Raw genomic sequence first — 19,977 nt, forward strand, 5'->3', positions numbered from 1 at the left:
TGTTTTTATTCTTGCCGGGGCCTCTTGGCCAGATCATCATTGAAAATTAGAATTTATTCTCAACTGATTGTATCTGGTTAAAGAAAGGTAAAATAAAAGTAAAATAAAATAACATTTAAAATGAGACATCTTACTCTCAACATTCAGAATGAGAGAACTCCAAATAATCCAACACAGATTATTGCTTTTAAGGTATCTGTAGTATTGGGAATAATAAAAATAAATAAATAATAAAAGTATTGGTAGATTGCCAGAGGACATGGGCTCGTCATTTGAGCACTGAGGAAAAACGGTGTTCAGCAAATCGCTTGCTGTTCACGAGGGCTTTTCTCAAGGTGAGAAGGCAGGCACCAATTCTCAACGGGGCATTTACTCGGTGCAGTGTCTCCTTGCAGAGCTGGCAAAGGTCTACCTAATTAATCTTTAATTTAAATGTCTTTCACCACACAGCTGAAGTAAAGGATCAGTGAGTTTTCCTATGCTGTTAGATTTGTGTTTAAATAATTATCCATAATTATCCAACTATCCATCGGAATACTATACTTTGGGTCACACTTTACATTCAGTTGCCTCTAGTATACCTGTGTAGTAGTAACTCTATCATTAAGGTAGTAACAAAGTCCTTACATTGACAGTTGCTGAATATTAACACAAAAGAAAGTGTAATTCTGTTGGACGGGGCGTGTTTGGTTAAGAGCTAGGACATGTCCCACAGTCCCAAGGAAACAAATATGGACAATGAGAGACCAAGGAGACGCTTTTCCCCTGGGAATCACAAACCGAACAATGTGCACCTTTACTGCAGTATTCCTATAGGCTCCGAGTTGTGCAGTGATGCTGCAAATCTGAGGATTCAACTACTCTATATGGGAACTGTACTGAAGGTCACAAAGCACTTTGAAAGTTGTTCCTAAACTTGTAAAATACAAGAAATCTCACTCCATCTGATTTATTTGTATGGTACGGTAATTCAGTTGTATAGTACGGTAATTCACTTCAAAGTAAGGACTGCACCCATGGTAAGAATGTCCTGAACATGAAGAAATTAACATCAAACCGAGTGCCTGCTTTGTATGTGTAGAGGGCACTCCACTGATACGCTTCTTGTTCTTGTTTATTATTTTGTGTAAGTCCAGAAACTACATTCCTTCCCTCTTGGGAGGAATCGGTATCAAGTTTATAGTAAATCAAATCAAACCTTAACATGTTTACAGTTCAGCCGACTGTTTTACAGTATTTGTTTTTTAAGTCGTTTGTTCTGTGTTTTCCTGTGGGTTCTTCATGAGTATTTCATTTCATATCAAAACATATAGCAGCAATGGGCCTGCTACTAACCGTTTCTTCTGAAGTGTTCCACCCAGTTTTGTTTGGAAATGGACAACATTCCCTCTCTCAAAAAGGCCTGTGTCCACTACATGGATCTGTGATTTGTGATTCGTGAACAGATAGCAGTTCAGTGGCCTAGCTCATAACTCACCTCGCTTAAATGATTAACACACTCCTATACTTGTTCCGTGCTCTGAGAGGAAGCATTATGTGTCCCTTAGGGAAAGGTTTTGCAGTGGGGAAAGGCATTGTCTCCTCTATGGGCTCTTTCAAGTACTTCCTGGGGAAAGCCTGGGCCACTCAGATACACTGTGACCCCTTTCACCGCACACGTGATCGCCGTGTTTCCGATTTCCTGGACCACTCTGAGCTATTAAGACAGCTTTGTTTGAAAACCAATGTTTATCTTGAACCAGCTCGCTTAGACGTATGCCCTGAGTGGAAAGTTATTAGCCGGTAGTGGATTCTACAGAATTATTGTATCTGCTATAGGATCTCTCCACTGCATTAAGGTAGTCGATACAGGCCAGACAGACTTAAGGCTGCATACATTACAGTACATTTCGTCTCTTCAACTTTGTCCAAATTCAGCTTGGTGATAAGACTCTAACCTTCTTCAAAATGTGTAATGAATTTGAGGTGTGTAACAGTACACTGAAGAAACTGCCAATCAATGTACGACGCAGAAGGCTTCAGAATCTGTGAATTAAGGAGACAACAGATGGGTTAAAAGCCGGGTTAGATTACCTTGTAAGTCTGTGGGTGTTTATACAAAAGAGTGCACAAATCACATTTTCCACCGTCATGAGACGAGGGAATATGAAGCCACTACTAAACAATATGACCTACACGCATGCACTTGCTTCTAAATGCCAAAAATGTTAAAATGTAGCATGCAATGTGCATTGGATAAATAATTCAGTAATTGAACTACTTTCAAACCAAATGCAATGTGGGATCCTTTTATCTAATATCTTGATGGAGCTGATGTCTGATGCCTCTAGATAACACTGCAACATTACCCAACATTTTTATCTGATCTGACTTTTTATTATGTAGGAGATTTTATGGGATGTGTGTGTGTGTGTGTGTGTGTGTGTGTGTGTGTGTGTGTGTGTGTGTGTGTGTGTGTGTGTGTGTGTGTGTGTGTGTGTGTGTGTGTGTGTGTGTGTGTGTGTGTGTGTGTGTGTGTGTGTGTGTGTGTGTGTGTGTGTGTGTGTGTGTGTGTGTGTGGGGGGGGGGCAGAGTAAGATTGTTATATTTTCCTTGAAGTATTTCAGTATTTCTGCTCCCTTTTGCTCACTGTGTTTAAATTATTCAAACTGTGTGAAAGTTGTACTTGATAATGAGATGCATGCATCACTTGTTTGCCACTGTGATCAGTGTGACCTGTTTTTGTCAATGGAAGTGACGACTTCCAAAACCGTCAAACTTACAGTTTACAGTGAACACTTTTAGATTCATTGAATTGCATAACTTAATTTAGAGGAACATTTGCATGCATTATAACAAAATGTGGAGTGATTACTTCAGTAGCCTACCATCTATCATCCATAGTGACAGAGTGTCCAACACAGGGAAGCTGTACACATGTTTGACTAAAGCACTGAAAAAGAGGGAAAAAGCTTTAATTGTAGGCCTATTCCATTGCTTTCTTTTACATAATAGGATTGGGCAGATGGTGTTTGGATAACGGGAGTCTTACATCACATTTTTATACGACTGGGTTGGGTTTTCGTTCTTCCTAATCCTCAAGCGGTGTTACAATTGTCACCACACACAGCTGACGTTGTTGTTCTTATCTGTCAACATATCCTAGGAACGCAGATCAGCCACGTCATCAAAACGCATGTATTTCTGTCGTGACGTTAGAATTATAAGTTCTATCTCCATTTTTGTCAAAATTGAGTTTTTTACATAATCTGATCCATTAGGTTTTTTATTAATGCCTGTGTGGTGTTATTTTTTTTAAATGTTTAAATTTTTGAGTTAGTAATTCATAAAATACAAAGGTTCCGTCTCACAGAACATAATGGAATGTAAAAACTTTGACGCTCAATATCTCTGAACTGCCCTAAACGGAGATAGAACCTTATCATTCTAAACGGAGATAGAACCGTATCATTCTAAGCTCACGAGTTGTTGTTTTCTCAGGTACTCTTTAAAGTACAGAAATTGTGAACATGCATGCATGCCTGATGCCACACAATTATGAAACAGCACCTGAGTGATTGACGGGAGAAAGTATACTAAAAGTGCGAGTCAAACTCCTCCCTTTCGCCATGAAACAGCCGTGTGTGTGTGCGCGCGTGTGTGTGTGTGTGTGTGTGTGTGTGTGTGTGTGTGTGTGTGTGTGTGTGCGCGCGTGTGTGTGTGTGTGTGTGTGTGTGCGCGCGCGTGTGTGCATGCATGTGCGTGTGTGTGTGTGGCAGCAGTGTGGGACTGCAGTAAATACAGCGCTTCGAGAGGCGGGTTTTGACCTCGCAGCTCTGGGGGGTATTCCATCAACATCGCTAAAGGGAAAATCCAGGTTTAGTCTGATAAATCTCGCGAGAGTTCTTAAAAATATCCAGGCATATTCTGATAAATCTCGCGAGAAGTTATCAAAAATAAGCCAGGATTTTCCTTTAGCGACGTTGATGGAATACCCCCCTGGAAACATCACTAATCCAGTATTTCAGGTGCCGAAGCAAGCAGACCAGACCAGACCATTGCTCACTACCGCTCGCGCATCAACTCAACACACGAGACTCTCCACAAACACGGAATACAGCAAGTGAATGGGATGGCATGTTGACACACTCTGGAACTAAAAAGAAAGAACTGGAAGAAAGAAGCGTTTAAGCGCTTAAGATGGCAACAGCCACAGTCATAAACGAGCAACATTAAAATCATTTTTTAGTCTTTGGGTTTTAACTTCTTAAACGTGTAACCCCCGAATTAATTGTGTAGGATACTTCGTAACGTCTTCAGTTTTTTCCTTTCCCGACAATAATTCATAACCACATTTTTAGTCGCGTTTTGGGATTGTCTGACGAAGAAGGGCTCGAACTCGAACTGGAAATATAGCCCAATAATAGTGTCCCCTCTTTCTAAAAAGGTGAGTGTTTTTTTGACTGGATTTTTTTTGTCTGAGTGTTGGTGGATACTTTCTTTCTTCCAAACTTTTAACTTTTTAACAGGCCATTATTATTATATATTATAACTTTTTAACTCGCCATTATTCGTTGCGCTCGCGGCGGAAATGCACCTGAAACCCGGGCAGGTAAGATAAGGTGGAACCCGGGCAGCCCTCGCGCCTGGGTGAAAGTCAAGAACTCGCTAACTCCAAAGTCATTGTATTATTCATTAACATGGGGTTAGGGGTTGGATCGTTTGTTCTAGATAGTGTGACATGAACTGAAATTATTAGTTCATTCTTCTCCAGTCATTGTTGGAAGGGGTTTGGAATGCACCGATGGTATTTCCTGGTTACGTAGTGAGGGTTGAATGGTTTCGACGTGACATAAACGGAGAGTCTCATCTCTGTTGACAGTCATTCAACTTCACGTGACGTTAGATTTTTGTCCAAATTGAGTTTATTTTTTATTTTTTACATAATCTGATCCATTAGGTGTTTATTAATGCCTGTGTGGTGTTATTTTTTTAAATGTTGACATTTTTTAGTTAGTAATTCATAAAATACAAAGGTTCCATCTCACAGAACATAATGGAATGTAAAAACGTTGACGCTCAATATCTCTGAACTGCCCTAAACAGAGATAGAACCTTATCAATCTAAGCTCACGATTTATGTCCTGCAAGGTTACATTTATATGACAAGTAGACTATCAATAGTTTTTTTTATTATAGTTTTTTTTACACATTTGATGTAGCCTATTGAATTATTATGAATTAAGATATTGTTTTGTATTTCTATTTGATTCCACCTTTTCAGATCAGAGGTAGGTTATTCTGTCTCATGAAGAGTGAATTAGAGAGTGCTCCCCTCCTCCCATTAACTAATTGGGAGTGTAGTGTGTGTGTACTGTCCATGATCCACTGACTTTTACAGAACATCCTCCAAGCAGCAAAACAGACAGTGCATTTTGTTATTTTGTCACATCACTCATGAAATATGCCTGATACTGGCTCTTCTGTTCAGACCAGTGAGTGAGTACAATTTGTCCTCAGTAACTCCTTGTCGGCCAGTTTCACTGATAAGTAGTAAGTGAGATTACTCCACCTTGTTAAACACAATAGCCCGGGTAACAAATGAACAACTGTGGTTGTCGTTAAGGCATCCCGAGAACATTTTGTTAGGCCTATATTGTGGTTTGTAGATGGCTTTCTGTTAATATGCATCATCGTCAAAGGCACAGAGCTGATGCAAGCTATGGGTGTAGTCAGTTGCTCAATATAAAGTTGCTCTCTCCTATTCTGAATCATATTATCAAAATTAGAACATGTGTATGTTATCGGATACTGTAGTTTTATCAGTTGAGCATTGTTTAAAAGTAACCGAGAAAGGGAAATGAAATCATCCGTAGACTAAAGCTCCGTTTGAACTTGTGTTGAAATGAAGAGGACTCCTCCAACTAGCCTAACCCAACATTCTGAATTCAACCTAATTGATAGGATTATAGATGAGCTGTTTTGTTTGAAATCAATCAAACTTCCTTGCTTGCAACTGATATGATAAGAAGATGTTGAGAGATGATAATGTACTGAACAGAAGCATTTATCTCAATCTAATCTCAGTATAAAGTAGGCCCTCCAGAATAAAAACAACTAGCCAGGACTCCATCATTTTGAATATCCAGCCGTTAGGGCCTATGTGATGACGTTTATGAAAGTAATCCAGTGCTGTATTTAGTTTCTACCCTCTTGCTGTCATCATGTTTTGTTTTCCATGCTGAACTGCTGTGTGATGTTTTCATTAGGATCAGCAAGGTCACCGAGGCGTTGATGGCATGCTGAAAAACCTGCTATTGTCTGGAGCATGACAATTGATTTCCTGGTGGAAATGAATGGGATACTTAAGGGCGGAGTCTCTTCTGAGATTAGACAATAATGACAGTTCAGGGGGGAAGTCAGTCATGTTATTATAATATCGTTGATACTTTATTGGGACATTTAAATTAAAATAAATGTGCATTTGATATTTTATCCCCCCCTGCTATGACTGGTGGATAGATGATTCACTTAGCCTACTTAGTCAAATGTATTTGTTGTAAGTCAGTCACTTGGGGTTAAGGTGTCTGCTAAATGCCCAAACATGTAAACATAAATGATATACTAGTTCACATAGTCCAAATAATGTGGTGTATTTAACATTTACAATTTGGAACTCAGACATTGAGGGCAATGTTTGTCCTATTTGGTGGAGAAACAGCAGCTGCATCGTCTGTCCGATAGGGTAGAGCCAGGGTGTACTACTCAAACACATCTGACCCGCGCGCTCCGCTGCATTTTATTTAGCTGCTGGAACTGAATAAACCCATTAATCTGTTTCATAAAGAAGGGAGCGAAAGTTGTTGGCCGGCGCTGTTGCTCTGACATTTATTGGCAAGCCTCTGGGAAGCAGGGAGACATTTAGGAAGTTGTCTGAATAGTTTAAGGGAGGATGTTATATTTCAATCAAATTCTTGTGGGTCTAGGAACAGTTAGTTTTGTTCTGTTCTCGTTGCCTTTTCCTACTCAGCGTGACAGAAGGGGAGCTCGTTGGGTGACTCAGAGAGGTGTGGATGACCTGCTCAGTTTCACAGGGTTCAAAGCGGTGACCGCGCCGCTGGAAGGGACAGCGAGCTTTCAGCAGGAAACCGCACAGGAAACGGCTGCTGCATTGTTGCCTGGAGGCTTTAGACGTTGTCACCGGTCCTGAGGGAATTCGCTAGTTTTTGTTCCGTTCTGTTTTTCATGATTCAAACCGAGGGTAATAATTGAATTTCCTCTGTCATGCTGAGTGGTAGAGCTTAGCTTCCATTTTTTTGTAGTCTTGGTAAAGTCGTTTTTTTTTTTGTAGTAAGGGTCACAGTAAGGGTTTTACTTAAGGGCCTCCAAAGCAACATTCAGAGATTTTGAGACCAGTATATTCAACAAGAACAAACTGACTTGTGTCAAACTTGTGCAGTATCATATGGCAGGTGCCTGGTAAAGAGTATGGGAAGGGGAACTTGAAATATGGGGAACTTTAGTATGGGAAGGGGAACTTTGAAGTCTGGCCTGATTGATCAAGTTGTTGTTGTTGTTGTTGTTGTTGTTGTTGTTGTTTGTTGAACACATCCCTATGAAATCCATGTCACTCCATTTGAAATATGAATCCGGCTTATTCAATAAGGTGTAACCAACATTTTCCCTAAATTAAAAACAAAATAAATAATCTTGACAACCTTTGAAATACAGAGCTATTGTTAGCAGGAAGTCACATTAGAAACATCACAAACAAACAAAGAATACCCTAGTGGAATGTTGGAAACTAGGCTGGCGTAAGCAAGTCACGTAATTAAATGCCTGAACCTTTTAAGTGTCAACAGTGATGCTGTAATAGTTTGTTGACTATTTGTTTTGTTCAGGCTCTGTTGACTTGGGAAGTGAACTTCACCCTTGTTCCTACACGTCTGTATGAATACAAACTAGGAGTGTTCACAGTTTATTATCAACTGAAGGTTACGGCAAAGTTCCATACCTAGACGCTCACTGTGGATTGTGAGGACTTTTTATTGAGACAGGAGTCAGATTTGAGGTCATACTGGGATTGGGACTGGATAGGCTAAGATAGGCTACTATCCAGGACAATTCAATCTATAATTTCCTCTCTTATTCTATCCTCTCTGAATGACTAACAGACTTCATGTTTGTGGTGTGACAGCGACAGGTAGAACTAGTCCTATGCATTGTGCATAGCTCATAGCTCATCATGTGTGACTATCTGAAGATTCACAATGACAGCAAATGACAGCCACAAAAATAACAAAGTTAAGATAGATAGATAGTTTATTAAATAACAACGTTATTTTTGTGTCTTTGGTTGGTAATGTAAAATTAGTTGTGAACAGTTAACTGAACCGTTAAGGAACCAAATCATTAAGAAGAAACCGGAACTAGTTCAGAGATTGATACAACACTTGTTGTTTTAGTGTAGTTGCTCAAAGGTAATGGAGACAAGTAGCCTAGTTTGGGTTGTTAAAGAGGGAGGACCATTCTTTTTTCCACTTTTGTAATAATAAACACAAACCTGTCTATTATACCATGCAGTTACCTAATACATTGGTGTTACTACAAGCACAGAAGAAAGTTAATGTAAAGTGTAACTGATTATGTAGTTGTTCTACATGCATTTAATCCGCCATACTGTCGAGGCCGTGGTTGATAATACGTTTCAACACTGTCAGATTGTTACACAACATTGCAAGAATATAATGCATTTAGGCACAAGTTATAGGCCTATACCTCTGATCTTTTCATATAATTTAGGCCTAAATCTTTTTGAAGCGACACACCTTTGGGGAGAGTATGCAATCTAATTGCAATCTGCAATAAGCATTCTGTCTCACCCTAAGGAACCAGTTTCACCATTGAATGCTCTCTCCTATTCTGAAAGCCATCCATCTACACCGAGACAGACTGGGAGATTATAGATAGATGGATAGTTTATTAGCCCCACGACCAAAAGCCGGTGGAATTTGTTTTCAGTACAGCATATTATTCTCTGCAGCACACAAATGACAAAAACAATGAGTGCATAATAGACAACATAAAAAAAAAATAGACAACAACAGACAATCATGGTATGCATGTCGGTCATGTCAGGGAGGAGGGGGCTAGAGGGAGGCGTTCAGAGTCCTGATGGCTATGGGGAAAAAGCTGTTGGTGAAACGTTTAGTCTTTGTGGACAATGACTTGTAGCGCCTCCGAGATGCAAGGAAGAGTACACAAAGCTGTCACACTTGTCAGCTCAATGGGATATTATTTTGAGCAAAGTGACACTGTACCACGGTCAACTCAGTATTTAAAAAATATATAGTTCGGAAGAGACTCAGCTATATTCGCACACAAAACATGTATCAAAAAGGTCATATTCCAATATTTATTTGATTATCATTTTATTTTATATTGTGCATTTCATAGTTAGTTTATGTCTGATGTAACAGCAAATATTTACTGCTGAAAAGTGCTGGCACTCAAAACTCAGTTTCTTTCTGCTTTATTGGGATAGAGAGATTGACAGAAAGGATGGTTGAGAGAGAGGGGGATGACATGCAGGATATGACGATGGCCGGAATCGAACCTGGGACCGTGCGATGATGATTTTTTTAATTTAACCTTTATTTAACCAGATAAGTCAATTGAGAACCAATTCTCATTTACAATGACGATCTGGCCAATTGGCAGAACAGAGGCAAGTCTATACACAAAACACAACACAGTATATACGATATAGAACACAACCCAAGATATACAATATAAAACATGAATGCCATAAGTATAAAAAACATCTATATATCAACACAATATGTAAAAGACAGCAGGGACCAGGGGGAAGTTAACTTAAAAGCAGGTGCAGTGATCCGAGACAATGTCTAAAAGTGAGTGTTTAAAAGTGGGTAACGCGATTAAAGTGGTGAGTTTTACTGTCAACTGCAACACATTCCAGTCAGTGGGGGCAGCAAACTGAAAAGAATGACGGCCAAAGGAGGTGCGGACTTTGGGGGGGACCAGAGTGATATATTTGTTGGAGCGGAGATTGCGTGTGCTGGATGAGAAGTTCAGTAGTAAGCAGAGGTAGGGGGGGGATTTTACCAGTGGGTCAGTCGCCTGGTGTGGAGTGATGGCCAGTTGACTTGGGAGTACAGGTCGCAGTGATGTGTATTGAAAGGGGCACCGGTGACAAAGCGGATGGCAGTGTGATGGATGACGTCCAGTTTATTGAGAAGGTTTTTGGGAGCAATCCTGTAAATGATATCTCCATAGTCCAGAATTGGCAGGATGGTCATTTTTACCAGAGTGTGTTTTGCAGAGTGGGTAAGGAAGCTTTATTGCGGTACAGGAAACCAATTCTTGTTCTGACTTTGGTGAGTAGGTTATTGATGTGGGTTTGGAAGGAGAGTGAACTATCAAGCCAGATACCTAGATATTTGTATGTATTGACAAATTCTAGTACTGACCCATCCAGTGAGGTGATTTTTGGGGGACAGGAGGCTTGGGGTAGGGTCCGATTGAAGATCATGCATTTAGTTTTATTGGTGTTTAGGAGAAGATGGAGGTTGGAGAAGGCATATTGGATGCTGTTAAAGCTCTGTTGGAGGTCGGTCAGGGATGTGGCATGTGCCTTAGTGTGCTACACCACTTGTGCGCCGTACTTGAACACCTTCAACCCCAACCGAATATTCCAAATTGGTATTGTGAATTGCGGCTTTAAAGTGTCCGACTACTCTAAGTTTAAACATTTGTGACACCAGCCAGTCTTTTCATAAACCAGTAATTTTTCTGTTTTTTTACCTGGGTCACAACCATGGGCTCTCCTATATAATGCTTTGTTGTGTTTACTCACCTTTCATTAGCTCTGCACTGACTCCTCCAGTTTGTATATTATCCGTGGCAGGTTTACAAAACACACAGATAAGGGTCCTGTGTTATTTTGTCTTGTTCTCATGAATTATGTTGAACAGTAACACGTGTCAAGGTCATGGCCATGTTAGGGATACAAATTAACTCATGTTGTTTAGCCAAGATACATATGGTGTACTATGATGACCTGGACATAAATGATTTGGCCCAGTTACGGCCTGACAACTTTTTTTAGTTGAATTTGTGTTTCTGAAAATCAAGTGGTGGTGCCTAGGTGTAGGCCTATGTGATACGTTGGTGGGTGTTACGTGTGTCTAATAGCCTACATAATACCAATGACATGGCCAGAGGTCACACCGCAATCGCTGCCTCAGGGAGAATGCTGTTAGTAATTTTAGGCAGCCCCAACCTTTGATTATTTCCGTTTGTTTGCCCGTTAATGCCTGTTGGTTTGGGACTAGGATTCTCTCCTGGTGTTGTTGAAACGTACAATGAACGCAGCATGCAGGAAATTGTCACTTATGCCCCAGACTTCTTAAGCAAGGGTGTGTGGACAGACATCTCTTGGGTTATGTGAGGACCCATACTGTGACATCACTCATTGTGTTTGTTGTTGTTGAAAGTGGCCAATTGGAGCGTAGTTTTCCTTCCACCAAGTATGGAAATCATAATGCAAGAGGGATTTCACACAACCAAGGTGACCAAGGTGATTTTGTTCTTGCAGCACAAACAAAAGCCTCTTCAGAGGAGGCACATGGTAAATGGACTGACTTATATAGCGGCTTATTCCAAAGCGCTTTACAACGCCCTCTCATTCACCCATTCAGACACACATTCACACACCAACGGGGGCAAGCTGCCATGCAAGGTGCCGGCCCGCTCATTGGGAGCAATTTGGGGTTCAGTCACAGTGTCTTGCACAAGGACACCTCGACATGTGGCCAGCCGGGGTTCGAACTACCGATCTGCCGACCTTGCGATCATTAGACGCCGGCTCTACCTTCTGAGCCACAGCCGCCCCAAGGCGTGCTCTGCAACAATGGCCTCAGCACCATACAATAAAAAAAGAGGACACTGGTAATAACACGGTAATGATTGTTAAGTATGATTGTGATAAAGAAGTAGGTCAAACCAGGCAGCAACCTGAGATGGCTGCACGATACAGCGTTGTCTTAACGCATTGTTGACACAGTAACTGTCTTCTATGTTGAAGGCGGATCACATGGTCGATCTTTGCCCCTTTTATTGAGGCACAAATGCTCCTCATTATTGTACTACAGTTCTGTCTGTCTGTTGCCATAGTGCTATCGATACTGGCTGTGCTGGCAGGGCCAACTGTGTGGAAGAGGGCCAAATCATTTATGTAGCTATGAAGTTTATATGATAACATGCCAGGATATATCTCTCTCTAATCGTGTCAATCAAGGATTTATCTCAGTGTAAAGTATCATTTTGAGACTGACGATTGAATGGTAATCCTGGCCTCTTCTTGGAGAGATGGAAGCGTCAGAGTAATGTTTATGTGACATGGTGGCATTACAAATGAGGGAAATGTTTCGAGGCCCCTTGGTTACAGCTCTTGGTTAATTGCTCTCAATCATTCTGGGGGGCATATTGGACACTGTGAGTAATACTTTTGTTTTTGCATGTCACTTGCTTTAATGGATGTGCACATTTGGTCACATGGACAAGCATAGGCACACAATTGATAGCCCTGATGGCTGTGTTGTATGAGGAAGCTTTGGCCCCTGTATAGACAGACTTGACACACATCCTGGGTTGAAAGAAGTCACTCTGGAAGGTGGGCGGTAAAGAAGTGTATGGTTCTCCATTCGCCCCTCCAGCATAGTGTCTAATCCCCAAAACATGCCAAGGCTAAGTGATTGCTTTGAAATGCTGTTGCTATGGAAGGCAGTTGCAAATGAAAGCAAGTTGTTGTTGTTTGGGAGGGTTTGTGGAGTATGTTGAATTATGCAATAGAGACACTTCAGAGTCAAAATCTGGTTCCACCATAAACTTGTTTTGCATGGTCACACTTCAGGATCGGTTAAGAATTGTTTGAATACCAGTGAAAGAAATGTTGCCCTGCTGGTTTTGGTCGAAACTTTGATGTGTTTAATCAAGAAAACAACCAAGGAGTATCACTGTTGGTCTATTTCATGATTGTCACGCTATGGGTGGCAGTTCCCCATGAATAATGTTGCACAGGATTAGCAGAATGAGTCTTTGCTCCATATAGGCTATCTAATCAACAACCACAAACGTAAATATGTATGTGGTGACTGCAATACCATATGACTTTTAGCCTAAACAATCATATAAACTTTACATCCCAATCACAGCTTGACAAACTAAACTATACAGTTGGATAGCATAATATGATAGCTTAATAAGAAGAGTCACACACTGCATTTGTAATAATATAACTTTTCTTCTCTCTTGTTATTAGCCTATAGGTTAGGATATCATTTGTCTATAAAATATTGATTTAGTTACTGTTTTGCGACTGTTATGAGTTGGGAGTCCTAATTCTACACATTTTTGCATGGCAGACTCTGAGGCCCCAGTCTGTCCTTTGCCTCTGTTCCTGACCTGCACTGTGTTTCTCACACCAGATTGACTTACTTTACTTAGGCCTTTAAATTCCCTAGGGAACATAGACCATTGATGAAACCCCTCCATCCTCTCCGGTCTTGTGCTCTCCGATCCAGTCGTTGCCATGACAGCCCTTCCGCCTTCATCTCCTGTTCTGTGGATCTTCTCCAGGTGGTTCTAGGTCTTCCTCTCTTCCTCCTGCCTTGTCAGTTCCATGTCAGAGCCCTGCTGCTTTGCGATTGTTTGGTCTTCTGAGTGTGTGTGGCCTATCCAGTTCCATTTTCTCCTCCTGATTTGGATTTCTATCGTTTCTTGTTTGGTGAGTTTCCACAGGTTGGTGTTTGAGATGGTGTTGGGCCAGTTAGATTCCCAGAAGGTGTCGGAGGCAGCGGTTAATGAATGTCTCTACTGTAGTTTGTCGAGTATGTCGTTGGTTTTCTTCCCGGTTTCAGATCCGTAAAGTAGAGTGGATTTAAACATTTGAGTTGAAGATTTTTTAGTTTGGTCTTGACTCTTGAGTGATAGATATTTTTGTTTAAGATGTTGTCCTTGCTTTTACAATTCTGTCTTTGACATCCCCCTCCGTCCACAGTAATCATACTCCTGTGGTCTGTGACACTAACTACATCCTCTAGCTGGTTTTTGTCCATCATTATTAGTGTGTTGTTCTTGTTTGATTCACATTACTTTGGTTTTTGATGAGTTTATTTTGAGCCCAACTGAAGCAGCTGGTGTCTCTAGTTTGTGTGATTTTTCTTGCATCTGTTGGTGGCTGTGTGCTAATAATAGTGTTTTAAATAATAGTGCCAACATCCAGATCTTCTAGCTGTTCAGTCAGGCTCCACTATATGCCCTGTATACCTGTTTCATAGTCCAGTCTATGCAGAGGAGGAAGAGGAAGGGTGAGTAGTACAAGCATTCTTTTTGGACCTGATTTGAGTGTGCGGATGCTGTTTTCTTGCACTCTATGGACCTTGGTCAACAAATATAAACACTTATATTTAGGCTAGTTGGTTTGGCTTTGGCCAGTTAGAAATTTATATTATACCTCATTTACTTGATTGTAGGGTCACCCAGACACTTTTTTTTCTTGACACATTCTTGAGAAGCTATTTCTGGGCATGACTGCAAACATAAGCCATAGAAGAGGTGGAAGGGGCACAAAATACAGCTCTGTTTGTCTAGCCTAGTTATAGTGGCAGTCCAACCAACTCCAGTTACTCACATTTCAGCTTGACACTATTCCTAGGTAACAACAAACTGCTAGGCCTATATGATATTATTTATTGTCAAGATCATCACAATGCAATACAAAGCCTATTTATCCTTTGATATTTATCTGACGGAGCATGTCAAGATGTTCTAGCTATTGGTTCTGTTTCATCACTTTCAGAATCAGAATCGCTTTTATTACATCTCACTGTACAAGTACACAAGTAAAATAATTTGGCTTTGGTTCTTCAACATTGGCATTGATTGCAGCATTCAGATACAAAAACACAATCAAAATAAGTAATGCAAAACGTGAAGGTTTTACAGTGGCTTCAATAGTGCAAAAAGGGTCTGCAAAGTACGATGATATGAAATTAGGGCTGGGTTCAAAAAATCGATTTCCCGATTCTGAATCGATCTTCATTGAATGAGCGATTATCGATTCATAAATCCCGAGATCTTTTTTTTTCTTTTTTTTTCTTTTTTTTTTCCCCTGCTTGCAGCTTCAACCCGCAACGAGATCTCGTGGCCAGATCTCGCGCTACAAGAATTTATCATATCTCACGCAACGACCAGGCTTAATATAAAGGCAGATGTCTGGGTGCATTTTGGAACATAGCCAATCAATAGTGTTGTTCCGATACCGATACTAGTATCGGCATGGCCACCGATACGCACAAAAATGCTGGTATCGGTATCAGCGAGTACTTTACAAAAACGTATTATTTTATTTTTTTATTTTTTTATTTTTTTACTTAAGTTTTCCAAAAACTTTACGAGTTTTACAAAGGTTTTGAGCAGTGCCAGACTAAGTGTTAGCAATAATTTTACATCGAGGTGAGTATGCGGCTCAAAAAACATGTTTTTTTGTTTTGTTTTTTCAAACGCCGTGGTAGCGGATCGGTACTCGGTATCGGCAAGTACTGCACGGTCAGGTATCGGTATCGGTATCGGGATAAAAAAATGGTATCGGAACAACACTACCAATCAATAGCCAATCAGTTTACCGATTGGCTATGTTTGTAGCCCCTTTATTTACACTGGCTGCAGTAAAGCACGTTAAAAAGCACTTTTTGTAGTGTCTGATTTAGCAAAATGTCGGTCAATGATGTTCATTTATGTTCCAATAAGAAGTACATTCATGTAACTGCTTTGGAGTCAATTCTTAATGTAAACATTGATATGTTTAACAATGCTACATGTTATAGGGTTCCTTGAACCATTTATAGCATTAGTTCTGAGAATCTCTTCATATTCAAGGAAAATTGATATTGTAACTAAATCGAATCGGAATCGAATCGAATCGAATCGTGAATCGAATCGAATCGGGAGCTGTGAATCGGAATCGAATCGTTTTGGGAAATCAGTGGCGATACCCAGCCCTATATGAAATGCAATGTGTGTGATACAGTACAATAGTTAAGTAGTCCAGTGGTATACTATACAAGTAGGCTAATCCAGTAGTGTGCAAGTATAATATGTTAATTTTTGTAGTGTGCGTGGGGTTGGTTTGGGGGTGTCAGTATCTGTTTTCCCCCAGTGTATTTCTCCAGGAGCCTGATTGCTTGGGGGAAATAGCTGTTTGACAGCCTCTGGGTTTTAGCTTTGATGCTACGGTACCGTTTCCCCCACCGCAATCGCTCCAACAGTTTCTGATTGAGGTGGCTTGGATCCCTAATAATCCCGAGGGCCTTTCAGACACCGGTCCTTGTAGGTGTCCTGGATGGAGGGAAGCTCACATCACATGCGCTGATCTTCTCAGCTGTCCGCACCACCCTTTGCAGAGCTTTTGGGCAGTGCAGTTCCTGTACCAGGCAGTGATGCATCCGGTCAGGATGCTCTCTGTTGTACCTCTGAAGAAGGCCCCTAGGATCTTAGGTCCTAAGACAAAGGTTTTCAGCCGCCTGAACCCCAAGTTGTGTTTTTTTCACCACCTGGTTGGTGTGTTCATCCCAGGTGAGGTCGTTGGTGATGTGAACCCCCAGGAACTTGATGCTGTTGAAAAGAAAATGTAGATACTTGCCTATAACTTACAAAGAATATCAGCTAAGAAATGTTCACATGACATCACATTGCTTTATTGTCTAGTTATTGAAAGGGATTAATGTTATATTGATACCTGTCCACAGGTATTTTTTTTTAATGTAGCTTTTTTTAATGCGTTTTGGCCTTTCGTCCACAGGCAAACTGCATTTTAGGTCACTGAAAACACACCTTTTGGAAAACTCCTTCTAGGGTGAAGATATTGAGAAACTCAGTTTTCAGTGTTGACAGGAGTTGTGTAGACAGGAGTTTTTGGCTTGTGACATCAGTGTGCGTTGTTGTTTACATCTTGTTTACGTAAGTGTGCGTCGTTATCTCCTTTGTTTAGGCTACATCATCCAGAGGCGACATTTCACTACGCTTGTTTGTTGTTGTATTCGCAGCTCAAGAAGAAGCCCGTCAATGCGCATGCTTTTAATGTTCTTCTGTGGTGTTTGAAATAATGTTTTATTGCCACCAACTTGCCTGGCATGCTTAAGGGTGTGTTTTAAGTAATTTTAGCTTTCTCTCATGGATGGAGATAGTTTCTATACCATTGCTTGTGTGGACAGGACTTTTTTTGAGAAAGAAGGAGGAAAAAGCCTGTCTTCAAAAATATCTGTGTACATGTGGACTAGGCCTCAGTCACAACTCCCACATTCGAGGAACATGCTGTGAGAAGGCCCACTAAAATGAAAATCATAATTCCGGTGTTTTTTTTTCTTTCATATTCCATCAAAGAGGGGCTATCACGCACAAATCAGCCACATTAGATCGCTACACACAGCTAGACACATAGACGCATAGTGATTTTTGTTATGTTTGTTTTAAAGAAAAGGTCTATAATACATTGAAAATGACATTAAACTAAGATAATATGATGGTTATCATAATTTCTAAATTCTTAATTAACAAAGAAAATAATTACATTTGTGGTTTTCCATTTGTGGATAATTCCTTTTATCACTATGTGCGATGATTCGCAAGGCATTCTGGGATTTCATAGCCCTCCGCTTGTGACTCTCTTTGAAATCTTACCCCTTAATACCCCTACATGAAAACAAGAATTGGGACACCACTACCCTACACGTGAACGCGCAAAACGGAGCCGTAGGGGTGAATTGGGATTGGGCCATAGACTCCAGATCTAGAACATGTCTTACAGTTTGGGAAGAACCAAGCCCCCTTCCACCTTCTCCTTGACTAGCGTTTAGAGAACTGATCCAATATTACACACAATATCTATCACAATGTCTACTCTAAAAGTTGTTTTCAACGAGATGATGATTTTTTTACCGTGTCTCAACAAGCTCTCTTCTCTCTTTCATTTCAGATCAGACCCCATTGACATCCGATGGTAAGAGGTGCCTGGATCGATCTTCCCTATGGATGAACCCTTGAAGGGGCTAATTGATTTAATTTAACCATCCTCATTAACAGGGTGATGTGGAGAGCCCCTAGAGATACCCGGAGCCCACAGCCCCCCCTGACCCTCTACTGAAGCCCCAGTGCAGAAACCCTGAGGCTGGAGAATGACTAACGCCACTGCTTCATCAGTCAAACCGCAACACACAAGAAAACAAGCGATCTTCAGGATACTTCCCAGACCTCTTCAGTGACCTTCTATGTGATTCTTTCCTTTTGGTCTTTTTTTTTGTTTTTGTTGAGTTTACACTCGTTCTTTTGAAACGTTTTCCCAAGTGATAAGACAAGCTAGTCACCTTCCTCTCGAGCTGCGGAGAGAGGAGAGTGTAAACCCCCATGTGTAGCAGGACGGTAGCTGCTGCTAGCGGAATAACGTAGCCTCAGACTGTCTGGGGGCGAGGGATCACACTTCTGCCACCAACGCCCCCAGCCTCATCTCCCCTGTCCAAAGGCAGACCCTCTATCCAATGGCATGGGTCAAGTTCTTCAGGAAGCCGGGGGGCAATCTTGCCAAATCGTACCAGCCGGGGAGCATGCTGTCTCTGGCTCCCACGAAAGGCCTGCTGAACGAACCGGGTCAGAACAGCTGCTTCCTCAACAGTGCTGTACAGGTGAGTCCATTCTGTTGTGTCCAGAAGTGTCAATGTTGCTCGCCAAAAATACTAGACAGGGTGTAGGCATGGGAGCATGTCTATGTTCCCACAGCCCAATGGTCCCACAGCCCGATGGTCCTAACTAACCCTAACCCTAATTTTGTGAAAATCTGTAATTGTGCATTTGGTTTTTTTAAACAGTCGCAATAGCGCCACCTATGAAATATTAGAAATGTTGGACCATTGGGTTGTAGAAACGGATGATCCCGTAGGATGTCTGCCCGATTACTAAAACCAATAATATTTAACTGCATTGACTGCATTGATGTGGCTGTAGGATTGTTACGCTTGTCCTAACTTTGTTGAGACCAGGCTATCTATAAATGGGTGGAAGGCCTTTTGAAATGAATGAATCCAATTTGTTTATTGGTGTTTGCTGTTACTGGAGTGCCTACTGTAAATGGTTGAATGTTAGCTCTTTGGATTGCAGTCAATTTGCACAGTTGCTAACTACAAAGGATGTTACTGAACAAGAGAGTTATATGGAATATGGAGTCAAGATCTTATTTACCAATCATTTATGTAATCAGGTAACATAGGCATAGCTAGCTTGAATTCCATTCACTTCACAGTCAGATGTTCTAGCTAACTTTTTTCACAAGCAGCTTTGGTGCTGCATGACACAGGTTTGTTTACTCTCGAGAGTGGAATTTACAGCGTTTATATTTACGTATTTGGCATTTAGCAGATGCTTTTATCAAAAGCGACTTACGACAAATGTATTTGACTAAGTATGTGAATCATTTATCTAACAATCATGGAAGGAAAAAGTAATCTATGCTCGGGCCAGTTATTGGCAGTCGTAATGATATAATTGTTTTACATTTTGTATTAACTGAGTAACTGCAGGGGGCATCTAGATGTCTTAGGAGACAGTTAACGTGTAGCCTGAAGAGATGGGTCTTCAGTCTACGGAGGTAGATAGGTAGTGACTATGGTAAATGGTGAATGGACTGCACTTATATAGCGCCTTTATCCAAAGCGCTTTACAACGGCCTCTCATTCACACACACATTCACACACCAATGGCGGCAAGCTACCATGCAAGGCGCCGGCCCACTCACTGGGAGCAATTTGGGGTTCAGTGTCTTGCCCAAGGACACTTCGACATGTGGCCAGCCAGGGCTTGAACCGCCGATCTGCCAACCTTGCGATCATTAGACGGCAGCTCGAAAGAGCCATTCCTATAAAAACA

At 41.1% G+C, this 19,977-nt stretch overlaps 1 protein-coding gene across 1 annotated transcript in view; it reads left to right on the forward strand.

Annotated features, from left to right (window-relative positions):
• Window positions 1–18,596: 18,596 nt before the first annotated feature.
• usp53a (ubiquitin specific peptidase 53a) overlaps window positions 18,597–19,977 on the forward strand; it is a gene marked incomplete at its 5' end in the record, with an annotated part of 34,769 nt that continues 33,388 nt past the window's right edge. The window contains one exon of the mRNA XM_080547850.1: window positions 18,597–18,740. Within this exon, the coding sequence (XP_080403976.1) occupies window positions 18,597–18,740 (144 nt within the window). The remainder of the gene's footprint in view (window positions 18,741–19,977) is intronic.

The sequence above is a fragment of the Nansenia antarctica genome, assembly GCF_963989245.1.
Source record: "Nansenia antarctica genome assembly, chromosome: 17".
Classification (NCBI taxonomy): Eukaryota; Metazoa; Chordata; class Actinopteri; order Argentiniformes; family Microstomatidae; genus Nansenia; species Nansenia antarctica.